Source organism: Pantherophis guttatus, chromosome 7 (genome assembly GCF_059756535.1).
Source record: "Pantherophis guttatus breed Tessera chromosome 7, ASM5975653v1, whole genome shotgun sequence".
Lineage (NCBI taxonomy): Eukaryota > Metazoa > Chordata > Lepidosauria > Squamata > Colubridae > Pantherophis > Pantherophis guttatus.
In genome coordinates this window covers 50,171,928-50,187,912 of record NC_142069.1, presented here as the reverse complement: position 1 = coordinate 50,187,912, position 15,985 = coordinate 50,171,928, and the positions used below count along the sequence as shown (strand labels likewise).

The 15,985-nt window shown below is 41.9% G+C and overlaps 1 protein-coding gene across 6 annotated transcripts in view; it reads left to right on the top strand.

The window, feature by feature from the left end:
- USP15 (ubiquitin specific peptidase 15) overlaps positions 1–12,827 on the top strand; it is a 73,039-nt gene extending 60,212 nt beyond the window's left edge. For all 6 annotated transcript variants that reach the window (XR_015728974.1, XM_034402779.3, XM_034402778.3 and 3 more), the window contains 4 exons: positions 7,406–7,555; positions 8,838–8,941; positions 9,027–9,115; positions 10,998–12,827. Coding sequence is in view for 5 of the 6 variants with exons in the window: in XM_034402779.3 (XP_034258670.2) it covers positions 7,406–7,555; positions 8,838–8,941; positions 9,027–9,115; positions 10,998–11,183 (529 nt within the window). In the remaining variant the exon portion in view is untranslated. The remainder of the gene's footprint in view (positions 1–7,405; positions 7,556–8,837; positions 8,942–9,026; positions 9,116–10,997) is intronic.
- The last annotated feature ends 3,158 nt before the right edge of the window (positions 12,828–15,985 follow it).

The following is a 15,985-nucleotide window of genomic DNA, read 5'->3' as shown; positions in this document are numbered from 1 at the left end:
TAATTCTACCACACTAGAAATTAACGTATTGGCAGTAATAAATTAGGTCAAAGAGGGGACTATTTATTGCAGTAACTTGTAGAGAGGAGGTTGCAAAACATATCAACATATGCTTATCCTATGAATCCCATGCCAATGTATCTGTACACTAATACAGGACATTTTATCTGTAAACTTTAGTGGCTCCAAATACTACTCTGTAACTTAAATGACAGATATTTATCCACATGGGTGTATGCACATAGCTGTCGCTTGTTGTGGGATCTCCAAATGAGTTATCTGGTCCTCCCGCAATGACAGTAATGAAAGCATTTGTATATGAGGCTATAAGCTACCACTGTTTTTATCATAATAAAATTCAAAACAATATGTCTCTCAGTGTGTGTGTGTATAAAATAATAAAATATGTATAAAATCTAATTATAATTATAAATGAAAGTAATCATGCGATCATAGATGGTAGTATATCATTTTGGAATAGGAATGCTCCAATTACTGCACAATTATGCTAGCAAGACTCCCCTTAAGATAATATAATATCTGGTGCCAACCATTAACAGTTATTCAGGTTGGCTTCAGAAGGAGTTGTGGCACTTTCAAAAAACATCAACAATTTTGATATGCTGATGACATATCTGAAATATCTGATCAAAAAAGATTAAAGAAGAAAGTGATAGATTTGGCCGCTTCTTAACTATCAGAAAGATCAAGCTCATGACCACTCTGATGAATTGAAATATCAAATTAACAATTGATGTTAAAAACATCAAATGCAATTTCCCGACTTATCTATCTACCCTAATCTATGCCCATCCCCCGCTCAGTAGGACCCCAATCATCGGGGCTAATGCATGTGGGGGCAAAACCCACTCCGAAGTTGGGCACTGGGAAAGGCTGGTGCAAGTGCTGCCACACTGTCTATGAGAGAAGTTGCTGGCAAGAGTATTTCAGTTGCCATCACCATACGTGGGGAAAAGGTCATATTGGAGTGGTTTTAATGGCTGCCACATCCCTGAGGCCTGCCTGCTTTCTGCCTTCTCCTTCCTGCCCTGAAGTAAGGCTGGGCTGGGGCAGCTGGGGCTTCCCTGGTATTTTGCCCTTCATAGGGGGACAGGCACTGCTTCACACCATGCTCTGGGAGCTTCTTGAGCATTTGGCACTTCCCAGGGCACAGAACCTTTTTGCTGCACTGCTGGATCAGCCTAGGGCTATTCCAGGAATGACTGGCTTTTTTCCCCTGCCTTCCTGCACTCACATAACACTGCAGCATCCCCACAACTTGCACATAGCCTGTGCCAGTCTCTCTTACACTCCTGAGGCATTCCTACACTGGGACTTTATTTGCTTAACAACCCATGAGATTGCTTAACAACTGTAATCAGGAATGCAGGGATTGTGTTCATTGAGTGAACCAGCCATGTGATATCTTGCTTAATGACCACTCAACATTTGAGATTCTGGTCCAAATTGTGAACATAAGTTGAGGACTATCTGTAATCAACACTATTCCCACAGCTAGCTACAATTGCTGGAATAAGACAGTGGAAAAACTAGACAAGAGGAAAATTGACTCACTTGAGCTATGATATTGGAGAAGACTCTGAGATACAGTAGTGGCCAAAATTGTGGAAATCTTTTGGGAAAAGTGTATTTTCTAAAACTAGCTAATAACATCACTTTTTTTTGGAGGAGTACCATAAAATTATATTGCAATGGAAAGATAATTTAATCAAGAATGTAATGCAGTAATTTTTATGAAGGATTTGCTATTGGAATATTAGTTACAGTATAAAGAAGAAAAGTGAAACGTAGAAAAAATGAGATATACAAAAATTATCACCATAGAAAAAACAAGATATACAAAAATTATCACGTCAGTTAATACTTAGTTGGGTAATTCTTAGCATGAATTACAGCCTACAACGTCTTCCCATGGAGTGAACCAAGTCTTTTAGTTCTGCAGCTGTTATAATGTGAAGCCAAGATTGAATGATTGCTTCTATTAACTGAGTTTTATTGCTGGGTCGCTTCTGACTAACAAGTTTCTTTAGTCGGCTCCATAGATTTTCAATTGGGTAAAGGTCTGGGCTATCCCCAGGCCATTCCAGCAGTGGAATATGATTATCTTGAAACTCCCCCCAAAAGTGGTGTTATTAGCCATCAAACCTCAAAAATCTGCTTCTGAGCATGCGCGAAGATGGCGGCTTGTAGGCGAAGCTCCGATGCCTCGGGGGAGAAGTAGGGCCTGCTGAGGACTCTCGGGGGGCCGAATATCAGATGTTGGTCCCGGCCCAGCAAGAGGAATGTGTGGGCGGCCTGTTGCGAGCTTTTGAGCTCCCCTGGACGATCGGCGTGGGCGGCTGGAGCCGAAAAACGCCGCGAGGCTATGGTGGCGGTGAACAGGAGGCTGGAACAGGGTCGGGGCGACGCTGGGTTGCCTTGGCGCCCCCCCAGCGGCGGCCGGAGCAGGGAGGGGTGTGGGGAGACAGTGGCTCGTTGGAGCGTCGCTGGACCCCCCCCCGGAAAAGCACCCCAACATGGTTCCCAGCTGTCAGCGGCCGCGGCGGCAGCTGGGGATGAGACGACGGCCGCTGGGGCGGTGCTGGGTGGAACGGCGCTACCCTGGCTGTTTTCAGACCAACTTTAGACCTTTCTACCAGGGTCGCTTATTTACTGCAGAGGGGAGGAAGGGAAGAACGCAGTCTGACCGGTTGCTGACTCCTGAAGACCCCTGAAGACCGGGGACTTAAAGGGGATTAGAAGACCTAATGGAGACTGGGGGTTTGGCAAAGTTGGGTGACTGACCTGCCTCCCCCTGGCCTGTATCCATTTTCCCCTCCCCGCCGCGGCCTGGTTATGGGCATGGTTGGGGCTGTGGCCATTTGACCTGGACCTTATCTGCACCGGCACTGGACTGCATTGGACTTATTGGACCCTTGACCTGACCTGACTATAATTGACCCCCGGTTTCCGGCTATATCATCAGTCCCAGTCACATTTATAATGCCTTGCTGTGAGGAGAGGCTTAAGCCTGGGTGTGGTCACCGAGGGAGTCACCTTGCTGTTATTGCCACTGAATTAGACCTGTCGATATCAGCCGCCGTGAAAGGGTGGCTTGGTCATTGCTTTTCGGGGCATCGGCTTGAGACTCCTCTCCACTGCTGTGAGAGGACAGTGGAGTCCCGGTTTTGATCCGCGCCAAAATGGTGAACTGTCTCTCCTGGACCTTTAAATGTACCATCATTGAATCCTTAGCCTTATTCCATTTCCCCAGGCGGACTTGCAGGAATGTATTCACCGGCTGAGCTCTTTGCCTTGCGAGACTCCCCCCTCTCGCAAGCCTGGCCTTCTACATTATCGAAGGCCTACCTCGATGAAGGGCTTTGGAACCCAGAGAGGTGGCATGTCGCGAAGAGGGGGTTGAGGGGTTTTTTATATAAAGTTTTAACGAATGTCTTAAGGGGTTCCGGGGGGGGAGGGTTGGATCAGAAGTAAGGCCGTGGGTATGGGGGATAACCCACTAAGGGGAGGGCCAGGTATGGCTGTGGAGCACGGCAGGGGGGGGTGGGGGGCCCGGGGTCAAGGGGGGGGCTAAAGTTCATCCAGATAAAGTTTTTACCATCAGTACTGTGGGTGGGAGGGGTAGATATGGCGGGAGCAGGGGGCCATATCGTGTTAGGGGAGCGCGTGCCCGCTGTCTTCGAGCAGTGGCGCGCTCCAGCCCCCAAAGCTCCACTCGTTCTCCAGGTGGCGCAGATCCTCAGGGCCCTGGCCTCCGTCTGATGTTATGCAATGCCAGGTCTGTAGTAAATAAAGCCCCCATCATTTGTGATCTTGTTCAGGAGGGGGGAGCGGACCTGCCAGGTATTACGGAAACCTGGTTGGGCCAAGAGGGGGGGTCCCTCTCGTTGAAATGTGCCCACCAGGTTTCCGCGCATTCCATCAGCCGAGGTTGCAGGGTAGGGGCAGGGGGGTAGCGGTTATTATTAACGAAGGTCTGAGACCGAGGGAGGCCACTGTTCCTCAGACGGCCGGCTGTGAATCCCTCCTTGTGAAATGGGGTCAGGGGGTTCAGATGGGTTTGCTGATCACGTACCTGGCTCCCTGCAATGTGGCAGCAGCCCTGCCCGAGCTACTCAGCGTCATCGCCGCGGTGGCGGTTGAGACCCCTAGGCTTATGGTCATGGGGGATTTCAACTTGCCGTCCGTCGGTGAGGCATCTGAGGTGGCTCGGGAGTTCATGGCTTCCATGACAGCCATGGACCTGACCCAGTTAATTCATGGCCCTACCCACACGGGGGGAAACACGCTGGATCTGGTTTTTGTCTCTGGACAGTGGTTGAGTGATCTCGAGATAGGGGATATAGTCACCAAGCCCTTGTCATGGTCTGATCACTCTCTCCTTCGTCTCGACCTTCGAACCGCTACACCCCGCTGCAGGGAGGCGGAGCCGGTAAGATGGTTCCGCCCCAGGCGCCTGATGGAACCTGACAAGTTCCAGATGGAGCTTGGGCCATTCCCTGAGGCTCTGGCACACGCCTCAACTGGAGACCTAGTGGCCGCCTGGGATAGGGCAGCCGCTGGAGCTCTGGACCGGGTCGTGCCTTTGCGGCCTCTGACCCGGCGCCAATCTCATTTAGCTCCTTGGTTCACTGAGGAGCTGAGGGAGTTGAAGCACCGGAAAAGACGCCTAGAGAGTAGTTGGAGGGCCAGTCTTTCTGAATCTGACCGGACACTGGTAAGATCTCATATTAGGAATTACCTAGTGGCGATAAAAGCAGCGAAATGTAGCTATTTTGCTGCTCTTATTGCATCATCAGATAATTGCCCGGCCGCCCTGTTTAGGGTGACCCGCTCCCTGCTCCACCAGGAAGCGCGGGAGGACCCCTTGGAGGGTAGAGCCGAGGATTTTGTTCAGTATCTGTATGACAAAATCACTCAGATTTGGGAAGATCTGGACTCCGACTGGGTAGTCTCAGGGGGAGGGACTGGGGCAGGTCTTGAGAGTGTTATCTGGGATGAGTTTGATCCTGTGACCCCTGAGGACGTGGACAGGATTCTGGGTAGACTGAATGCGACGACTTGTTTATTGGACCCGTGTCCCTCCTGGTTAGTGCTGGCTTCTCGGGAGGTGACACGAGGCTGGTTCCAGGGGATTATAAATGCTTCGTTGGGTGAGGGTGTCTTTCCTGCCGCCTTGAAAGAGGCGGTGGTGAGGCCTCTCCTCAAGATGCCTTCCCTGGACCCGGCAATGTTGGTAAATTATCGTCCGGTCTCCAACCTTCGTTTTGTGGCGAAGGTTGTTGAGAGTGTGGTTGCGCAACAGCTCCCCCAGCACCTGGATGAAACGACATATCTGGATCCGTTCCAGTCGGGCTTCAGGCCCGGGTACAGCACGGAAACGGCATTGGTCGCGTTGGTTGATGATCTCTGGAGGGCTCGGGACAGGGGGTGCTCCTCTGTCCTGGTCCTGTTAGACCTCTCAGCGGTTTTTGATACCGTCGACCATGGTATCATGCTGCACCGGTTGGAAGAGTTAGGGGTGGGAGGCACTGTGTTGCGGTGGTTCTCCTCCTTTCTCTCTGACCGGTCGCAGTCTGTGTTGACAGGGGGACAGAGGTCGACCCCGAGGCCCCTCATATGTGGGGTGCCGCAAGGGTCGGTCCTCTCGCCTCTCCTGTTCAACATTTATGTGAAGCCGCTGGGCGAGATCATCCGTGGTTTCGGGGTGGAGTACCATCAGTACGCTGACGACACCCAGCTGTACATCTCCACCCCGGATCACCCCAACAATGCCCTTGAAGTGATGTCCCGGTGCCTGGAGGCCGTACGGATCTGGATGGGGAGGAACAGGCTCAGGCTCAACCCATCCAAGACCGAGTGGCTGTGGTTTCCGACGTCCCGATATAGTCAGTTGACGCCATCACTGACTATTGGGGGCAAGTCAGTGGCCCCCATGGAGAGGGCTCGCAACTTGGGCTTCCTCCTGGATTCACGGCTGTCTTTAGAAGAGCACTTGACGGCCGTGACGGGAAGGATTTTTCATCAGGTTCGCCTGATTCGCCAGTTGCGTCCCTTTCTGGATCGGGACTCGTTACGCACGGTCACTCATGCCCTCGTCACCTCCCGCCTGGACTATTGCAATGCTCTCTACATGGGGCTCCCCTTGAGGAGCACCCGGAGGCTCCAACTGGCGCAGAGTGCGGCCGCGCGGGTGGTAATAGGAGCGACATGGCGCTCCCATGTAACACCTCTCCTGCGCGAGCTGCACTGGCTCCCGGTGGTCTTCTGGGTGCGCTTCAAGGTTTTGGTTACCACCTTTAAAGCGCTCCATGGCTTAGGACCTGGTTATCTACGGGACCGCCTACTACCACCAATAGCCTCCCACCGGCCAGTACGCCCTCATAGAGAGGGACTCCTCCGGGTGCCGTCAGCCAAACAGTGTCGACTGGCGGCCCCTAGGGGGAGAGCCTTCTCTGTGGGGGCACCTACCATCTGGAATGAGCTCCCCCCGGAGATACGGAGGATCCCAGATCTGCGCACCTTCCGCCGTGCTGTGAAGACCTTTTTATTCCATCAGGCGGGCTTGGCCTAATCTCTTCCCTTTTTTAAATATGTAAATTTTAATCTGTTTTTAAATTATTGGGGTGTTTTAATCTGTCTGGGCCAAAATGATTTAATTTGATTTTATCTGGTTTTTAAATTTTTTGTATCTATGTATTTTATTGTTGGCTGTTCACCGCCCTGAGTCCTTCAGGAGTAGGGCGGTATACAAATCAAATAAACTAAACTAAACTAAAAATACACTTTTCCCAAAAGGTTTCCACAATTTTGGCCACTACTGTACATTCCTTGGACAGCAAAGATGACAAAGAAACAAGTTCTGAAACATATAATATCAGACATATTGTATCTCTGGAAAGCAAAATCACAAAACTTTGTGAGATAAACACAACCTAAGATCTGGCTCTTCTGGCTAGCATTCAGTACCTGTCTCTCAGGCAATTCCTTTATTTCTCCTCACGTAACCAACCTGGCCCCTGCCCTTCTTACTCCCACCAGCTAACCCACTCACATCTGGGTTGCAGATGGAAAGCACCTCATGTTAAGTTAGGCAGACAGATCCCTCCCTCCTTCATTTCTTGCCCAAGAGCAGTAGTAAAGCCCCCTAGAAGGAAAAAGAGGATCTGTATTTGAACAATAATAGTTTTTTACTATTTGCATAGTAGGACTGATAGTATATCCACAAGTTTCAGGGGAAACAGAGAAATTATATTTTTGAGGTTTTAATTTGTAACAAGCATTTAATTAAGCATAGTAAGAAAAGTTAATCTTCATATTTTTCTTGCCACAAACTTTACTTAATTGTAAAATAAGTCTTTAACAATATTTTTTGTATCTCTAGGTATTGCCCAAACTGTAAAGAACATCAGCAAGCTACCAAGAAACTAGATTTGTGGTCACTACCGCCAGTACTAGTGGTGCATCTAAAACGTTTTTCTTATAGCAGATACATGAGAGATAAATTGGATACATTGGTTGACTTCCCAATAAAGTGAGAACCATATCAATAATGGATAGCTTTTGCGTTTACTGTTGATATCCGTGGTATAATTTTACAAACATTTATCATACATGTTTGCAAGAATATATATTAGGTATTTATATTATTAGATAATGAGTCAGGGATGAGCTTTTAGGCTGAGTGGCCATGGCCTTGTTTTCTTTTGTCCTGATCATAGCCATTTAGCCCGAATGCTCATCACTGCTTCATTGATGCCAGCTGCGAAAGCCCACACCAGTATAATAATATATTCTATAATATTTATTATTCTGATGAATATACATAGTGATATAACTAAATTATGGAAGTGTGATTGTTACATTTGGAACTTAACAATACTTTAGGTTATAGCTGCCTGAAAATGAACCTATGTATCTGATTTTAAAAAAAAATTAAAATAGGAAATAATAGAAGGAGATTAGGCATAGGCCATTGGGTATGTTATATTGATATGCCGGAGAATATTTTTGGTTTTCTGAAACATAGTTTACATACTATAAATTCATTTATTATATAGACAAATTTAGTACACTTTAATTTGAATAGTATTATGTTGCCTTTTTCATCCAAAAAAACTGCTTGTTCTCCAGTGTTTTAATTAAATATGAATATATTTCCCTACCTTAAGTAATCATTCCATGTAATTCCATATGTAGACAAAACTTTGATCCTCCATACATCTGTATAGAATTATTAATTTATTTCCAATTATGTGTCAGCTTTATGAGGTAGATCAGAGTAAGAAACTTCTTTCTTACCTGAAAGAAAAATGCTTCTGAACAAAATCTGAACATGCTTATGAATTAAGCTTGTTTGGTTGAAGCAGCATAGAAATAGCTGACAGAATGAATGAATAGGCGCGCGCGCACACACACACATTTAGAAGACAAATAAATAATCACTTTATTTAGTACATTTATATTCTGTTTCCTTCAAGAAATACAAAGCATAGTATAGTATATGTTCTTTCTTTGTACAAATATTATGTTTACATATGGTATGAGATTGGTTGTCACTAAGTGAACTTCAACATTTTAACTTGACCTTTTACAAGACAAGTGTGACACACTAAATTATTTTACAAATCATATCTGTTGATAAATTATTGTAGTTTTTTACAAAATCTTCAGTCTCCTAGATTTTTAGTGTGATTCATTTATTACTTTGCATTAGAATCTAAAACAAGGGCTTCACTGACTTTATTGAAGAAAATCATAATTACTAATATACAATTTTTGAAAACTAATCTCATTTGATCTTTTCTTTAAAATAGTGATTTGGATATGTCCGAATTCCTAATTAATCCAAATGCTGGACCTTGTCGCTATAATTTGATTGCAGTGTCAAATCACTATGGAGGCATGGGAGGAGGGCATTGTAAGTAACATATTTTATATGTATGACTTTATCTTTATTATGGCTGTTTTTAGCATTTTCAGTAAAATGATTTTTTTTATTCTAGATACTGCTTTTGCAAAAAATAAAGATGATGGGAAGTGGTACTACTTTGATGATAGCAGTGTGTCAACTGCATCCGAAGAACAAATTGTGGCAAGTATCGGTTTCCAGAAAAAGATAGCATTATTGCACAGAAACAAGATCCAAGACTGACTTGCTTATATAATCTATTAAAAGTAATATTTACCATGCTATAAAACACATTATAATAATATAAAACTTTATGCATTGTATTGTGATTCATGCAGCCAATCTGGAAATGTAAACGCAAAGCACCATTAATAAATGCTATAAGTGAATCTTGTCACTTTCATCCAGAAAACCAGAGTACCCTTGCTTCTTATCCTGTGCATTTCACTGAAAATACTTTATACCTTTAGTCCCCTGTGATGGCAAACCTGTGGCACGCATGTCAAACATGACATGCCACAATATTTTGGGTGACATATCAGTATTAACCAATACCCAACCACTATTCTTGATAGCATGCCCTATTCTTGTGTAATTTTTGGAGGCTGTGAAATCCTCATGAAAATGAGGTGTGCTGTCATGCAGCCTCTGGACACTGGGAATTTCATGAGGGGTATGTTCTTGCACTGTTTCCAGGGCCTCTGAAAATCACGGAACAGGTGGTATTATTCTGTGGTTTTTGGAGGCTGCAGAAGCCGTAGAAGAGCATTCTCCAAAGTCACTTCAAGAACAAAAGCCTTGTGCAACCTAGAACTACCTCAAATGAAAGAGAACACTGTCTGAAGGCAAGCAGTGTCTGGCAGTTTCTGTGGATACACATGATTGGACTGTGGTTTTTTTAATGAATTGTTTCTCTTTTTGGGGGGGACTGCGGTGAACACACCAGAAGAGTCAAGTTAGGCATTTTCCAAATTTTTGACACACCAAGCCCAAAAGGCTTGCCATCAACTGTCCTAGAGTAGCAGTAGGTTTGAGAAGAATCAATTTTTGTTACTAATGGGAAGGATCAGTAGCACTGCATGTAACTTGTTCCAAAATGTCCAAAATGTCCGAAATACTTCTCTGCTAGCTCCACCACAGCTAGCCTTTTTAAAAAACAAATATGTAAAAATCATCCTTTGCTAGGACTTGATGTTCCCCCAAGTGTTATTTTAAATTTTTATTTGCAGATTTAGGAAAAAAGTTGCTTTTCAATTGCTCTTAGCTTATGCCCAAACAAGATTTTTTAGTCTTTTTTTCAGTGAGCAATATATAGTGCCAATGTATTTAAGATTATCCACTGCCTCAAGTTAGTTTAATAACTTCATGTCCCTGCCCTGCATAGTTCTATGTGATCAAATTTTATATGTATGACTTTATCTTTGTTATGGCTGTTATTAGCATTTTGAGTAAAATGATTTTTCTTATTCTAGATACTGCTTTTGCAAAAAATTCAAGTTAGTTTAATAACTTCATCTCCCTGCCCTGCTTAGTTCTATGTGATCAAATTTGATTGATTGGGTAGCATATTGAATGTCTGATAAGAATAAGACAGCATTGTTTTGCATAGATAAAATTCATTGAGAGTCATATAAAAAATTCCAATATAGTTTAAGAGTAGAAATATATATAATCTTTATTCGGACTGTTGTTTGTTTTAACAGAAAATGTTAAAACCTGGAGTAGATGAACAAACTCTTAAATTTCATTTTAAACCTGTTTTCCTGATATACTTCCCCATAATTTTCTTTATTCATCTCTGTCATGGTCAGTTTTCATTTATGCCTTGTGATGGGCTACTTCTGCATGTATTATCCATGTGCAAACATCTGATCATTACTAAAGCCCTAGGAATTAAATGCAATATCAGTATAACTATTTGCCAAAGGTAGAACCTAGTTATTTATGTATGAAAGTAATAGAATGAATTGTATTTTAATATATTTTACTATAATAAAATTGAAAATTAAGTAATTAGAATGGAGAGTTTAACTTTGATAATTAACATTTTCCCTTTGTTTTGCAGTCCAAAGCAGCTTATGTGCTCTTCTATCAGAGACAAGACACAATCAGTGGAACTGGTTTTTTCCCTCTTGATCGGGAAACTAAACAAGGTGCTTCTGCTGCTACAGGCATTCCATTAGAGAGTGATGAAGACAGTAATGAGAATGACAATGATATAGAGAATGAAAATTGTATGCACACTAATTAATCGAAGAACTAGAAGCCATACAGAGAAGAACTTCCTGATGGGAGCTCTCGGTTTAAAAAATGAAATTATCCACCAAATTAAAAATAAAATCTGAGATGGGATATTTCAGATGACAGAATGTAAATCCTTATTACATTTTAACTTGTGCAGTACCTGAAGTGAAACACAATGAAAACATTAGTATTTGTCTCTAATATCTTTGCAATCTTGTATTTACAAGCTATATAGGAAATCAAAATAAATCCCTTTACAATTTCTGCTGCAATCTGGATGAATTACAGTTTCTTTGTTTTGTCAATTAATATTGACAATTTGTGGATTTGTTTTTTTTTCTCAATACCCCAAGAATATTACTGCAAAACCTCAGTTTTTCAATGGATATGTCCTTAGACCAGTAACAAAAACATTGACTAGTATATTCAACTCAATGCAGCAACATTCTTGGAATGTCAGATTTTCAAGTGTCTCCATCAAATGTTGATTAAAAAGAAACTTAATCATGATAAAATGACTTGGAAAAGGTGTTTTAACCTTTTGTAATAAAAGTAATCTTCCAGAATATTATGTTCATTTTACTGCTGCTGTGGAACAGGTTCTGGATTTCATGCTGCATTAAGGAATTGAATTTTTCAATTAAATGTAAGTATCCCTCATTGCTTGTTGGATCTACTTTGTAAACATAATCCCTGTTATCTTGTTTATAAGATGTGCGTAACTTTAATCTGGTGTCAGTCCAAAAATTTTGACTGTGCTGTAAATCCCTCTTCCTCCCAATTTTTAGTAGTTTGACAGTTTACAAACTACATACAGTGTAATAGGTTCCAATTTTTAATAGTATACTGTATTCATAGTAATGACTGTGCATCAAGCTTAGATGACTTTTCCATATAACTTGCCTTCAAATTTGTTAATAGGCAACTGGTTCAAAGGTAGGTCTGCTAATTTTTCATGTGCGTTCTTGGTGGATTCACCATAGCCTTACATCTTATTTCAAAAGGTAACTTTACTTAATATAGAAGAATTGGCATTTGCATGTTCAAGAGTCAGAACCTGTACAATAAGTAGATAAATACATACCTTGAATTGGGTTTTAATCGTGTTGCAGGAGTATGGGATGCCAAAAATAAGTGTGACCGTTTGAAATGTTTTTGTTTGCCGCTTTCCCTTTGATAGTTGAAGAAAAGTATTGTTGATTCATATACAATACTGTCTTTGATAGAAACTCTCTTAAGTGTGGAGGCACACTTCACATATCTACTACCTAAGGTCCCACCATTGTTAAAGCAAAAAGTATGATCTTCACTTGAACTAAGCAAATACAATAGGTTATAAATTGTGTATTGTAAATAAAGTTCACTCTGTGAGTGCACATTTTGGTAAATTATTTATTTATGTTAGCATTTAAAAGTTTAAAATTGCATTTGACCAGGATAAAATTAGGTTTGTGGACATGGCTTTGCTTTATACTTTGATATTAAAAGCTGGTGTTTAATCCTGGTATTTTAAAGCTGCTTTTTTTCAATGTAAGCTAGCCTCCTGCATGACAGAGGTTGAAAATTGTCTGCACTTGAGTTCACTTGGGTTTACATTTGAAATGCGCATGTTTTATTTATAAAAATTTCAATAAAGCTATTCAACGCCTTATTTAGTTTTCTTGGCTTTTTTTCAAACCTTTGATAATTGCTGTATGGTTGTAGAAATAACATACTTCATTTAATAATGAATATGCCATCATTGAATCAAATACAAATATTGGCCGCAGCCAAATTTTCAGCCATCTTGAAGATCTGAAAATCAATGTTCTGAAAAAATGTGTCATTTTTTTTAACTGTACAATGGCATGAATGAGTGAAACCTGCGACAATTCTACTCATATTTACACCGAACTAAATTCTTCTGAACTGATTATGTATAGGACTGACATTTGAGTTGTCCACATCACAGAAATGCCTCACCACTATTTTATTTGACATCTTTCACACAATGCATTGCTTTATAAAATTGGTTGGACAATTATATAATTTACACTTGTATTTTCCAAGCAGCTGATTTAGAAAATTATACATAATACATGTTAGGTTCACAGCCTGCTTAGACATGGTTTGCTTAACTATGGTTGTTAAAACTATAGTTGCATATTAAGTGGGTTTGGCATAAGATCAAAACCAAACCATATTATGTATTAGTGTGATATATAAATCAAGGCAATATACAATCTTGCTATGCTAAATTAAATCCCAATTAATTTAGAACACTTGTTTTTGGTGAAAACGTAAACACTGACACGTCATGATGCAGACTAAGCTAAAACACTTGACTCAACTGATATTTCAAATGTTCAACCTATAATATGATGGACTCTTAACTGTTAAGAAAGTAAACAGAGTTCCCAGGACTGTAAGCCCAACCGCTTTACTTAACCTCTGTCCCTCCTGATTGGTGAAGACCCCTGGGGAATGATAGACAGTTGGTCCAAATGGTAGTATGCCCCTCCTCAAATCAATGCTGGACCCAACTTCAGAAAAAGTTGAGGTGGTGATTAGGCTATGCCTTTAGTGAATTCTGGAGAAAAGAGATTATATTGATAACGTTTCGGGCAAGTTTCAGATTGGGGCAGACTATTGGGATGCTGGTCACACTTTTTGATGACTTCCAGCAGAGCCATGGGAAGGGTGCTCTGTTTCTCCTGGATCTCTCAAAAGCTTTGGATACCACTGATTTGTGGGATCTTCCGATTCCCAAGAGGAATTAGGGATTGTGGGATCTTTGAGTCCCAAGAGGGATTAGGAGTGGGGATGCTGTGTTTTCTGATTCTTTTATAATCAGCTTCAGTCGATGCTGTCAGGAAGAGAAGGTTTGTGGCCAAAGCCTCTGAAATGTAGGGTACCACAGTACTTTAAGTCCTCACCCCTTCTGAATAACATAGCCATGAGGCTGCTGAGTTTCATCATCTCAAGCAGCATCAGTACTGTACATGAATCTTACAGTAGGCTGGCCAAGTAAAGCTATCAAGTACTTGTCCCAATGTCTGGATGTGATGAAAATTTGGATAGGGTAAAATCAACTCAGGTTCAACCCTAGCAAGACTGGCTAATTTTATCTTTAATCCTAAATAGGGTCACACCTCTCTATTTAGGACTGGTACAAAATTGGTGATTTTTCTGTTACCTGTAATCCTGCTTCAAAGAGCAGGTGGAAATTGTGGCCAGGAACATTTTGTACACCAGTTGCATCCATTCCTGGACCAGAAAATCCTACAGAAAGTCACTCATACCTGGATCACTGCACCTGTGGATAACTGCAGAGAACTCTATATGGGGCTGTCCTTAAAAACCATTTTGAAGATGCAGTGCCCAGAATACAGCACCATGGGCAGTACTGGCTATACACATGTAATGCCTCTGATTCATGACTTGTATTGGCTGCCAATTAGTTTCTGTTTGAAATTCAAGGGTTGGTTGCCAGCTATAAATTCATCAATGGCAGAGTGTCTGTCTAAAGGACGATCTCCATAGTTTCTGCTCACCCTTTACAATTGGAAAGAATTGATACGCATTAAACGGATTGATCAGGCAGTGTCATCTGATGAGATGCAGGAAATGGGTTTTCTCTGTTGTGGTCTCTGCTATCTGGAACAGCACTCCCATTCCCAACCCCAGATATGTGCATGGCCCCTGCCTTGTCTTTGAACAGTCCTTTAAAAAGGGATCTTATGGGAATACATATACAGTGCTACCTCAGCACTCATCCTTAATCATCCTTAATCAGTTCTGAGAGGCATGATGAGTACTAAACACAATGAATACCAAACAAATTTTTCCCATAAGGAATAATGGAGTGAGTCACAAGGCCTCTGACACTAACAAGTTCTAGTTTGTGGGTTGAGTACCAAGCAAAATGAGAACTGGCACAACATTTTCATGTCAAAATGTGATGAGTACCAAATTCAAATGAGTTTCAAAGCAATTGAGTACATAGGTACCACTGTGTTCAATCATGCTTTTTTTCTCTGCCCACTTCATTAACCTGCCTTCGCTATTTTTGTACTGTTTCTAGTGTTGTACATCAGCAGAACTATGGTTTAGTTAACTACACAAATACATATGCATGTTCAGGTAAAACTGCCTACAAATGTATCTAAAGTTAACAGCCAACAGTATTATGATTATAGAGGTAACAGTATTTTCCACCCCCTAATTTAGCTGGCTCACTTCCCTCTGAGAAAGGCTTAAGGACTCTCTGCCTGGGCATTGTCAAATCCAGGCTAGGCAGTATAGAAGGGTGGGGTAGTTTGTACAAGCCTAGTAATGATGCTATATCTGCAGGCTTTTCTCAGGCATCTCCCTCAACCTTCTTCTCCAACCACTATCTTTACTTTCTTCAGAACAGTCTTTAAGGTCAGCAGCCACTGAGTCTGTGAAAATAACTTTGTTCTACATTACTCAAAAAGAGATTGGTGTTTTCCTTTCACCGCACTATCTTTTTAAATTTATAAATGCCATTGGTAGTTGGTAGGCTAAAGGTCATATAGAAATGGAACTAAACCAAACAGATTCCAGAGAATATTGTGCAAGTTCAAGATTTAATTAAATTAACATTCTGCCTTTTGCTCAACTCAGGTAATATATCATCATCCTGGCCCAAAGCCACCCAGTGAGATTCTGTAACAGGGTGGAGTTAAAGATTGGTCTCTCCAGTGCCAATCATAGCCTTACACTGACATGCTTATTGAATTTTAATTTTTTAATTTAATTTTAATTTTTTAAGAGTTGTTATTTTGTGACAAATTTTGAGGTGCAGAA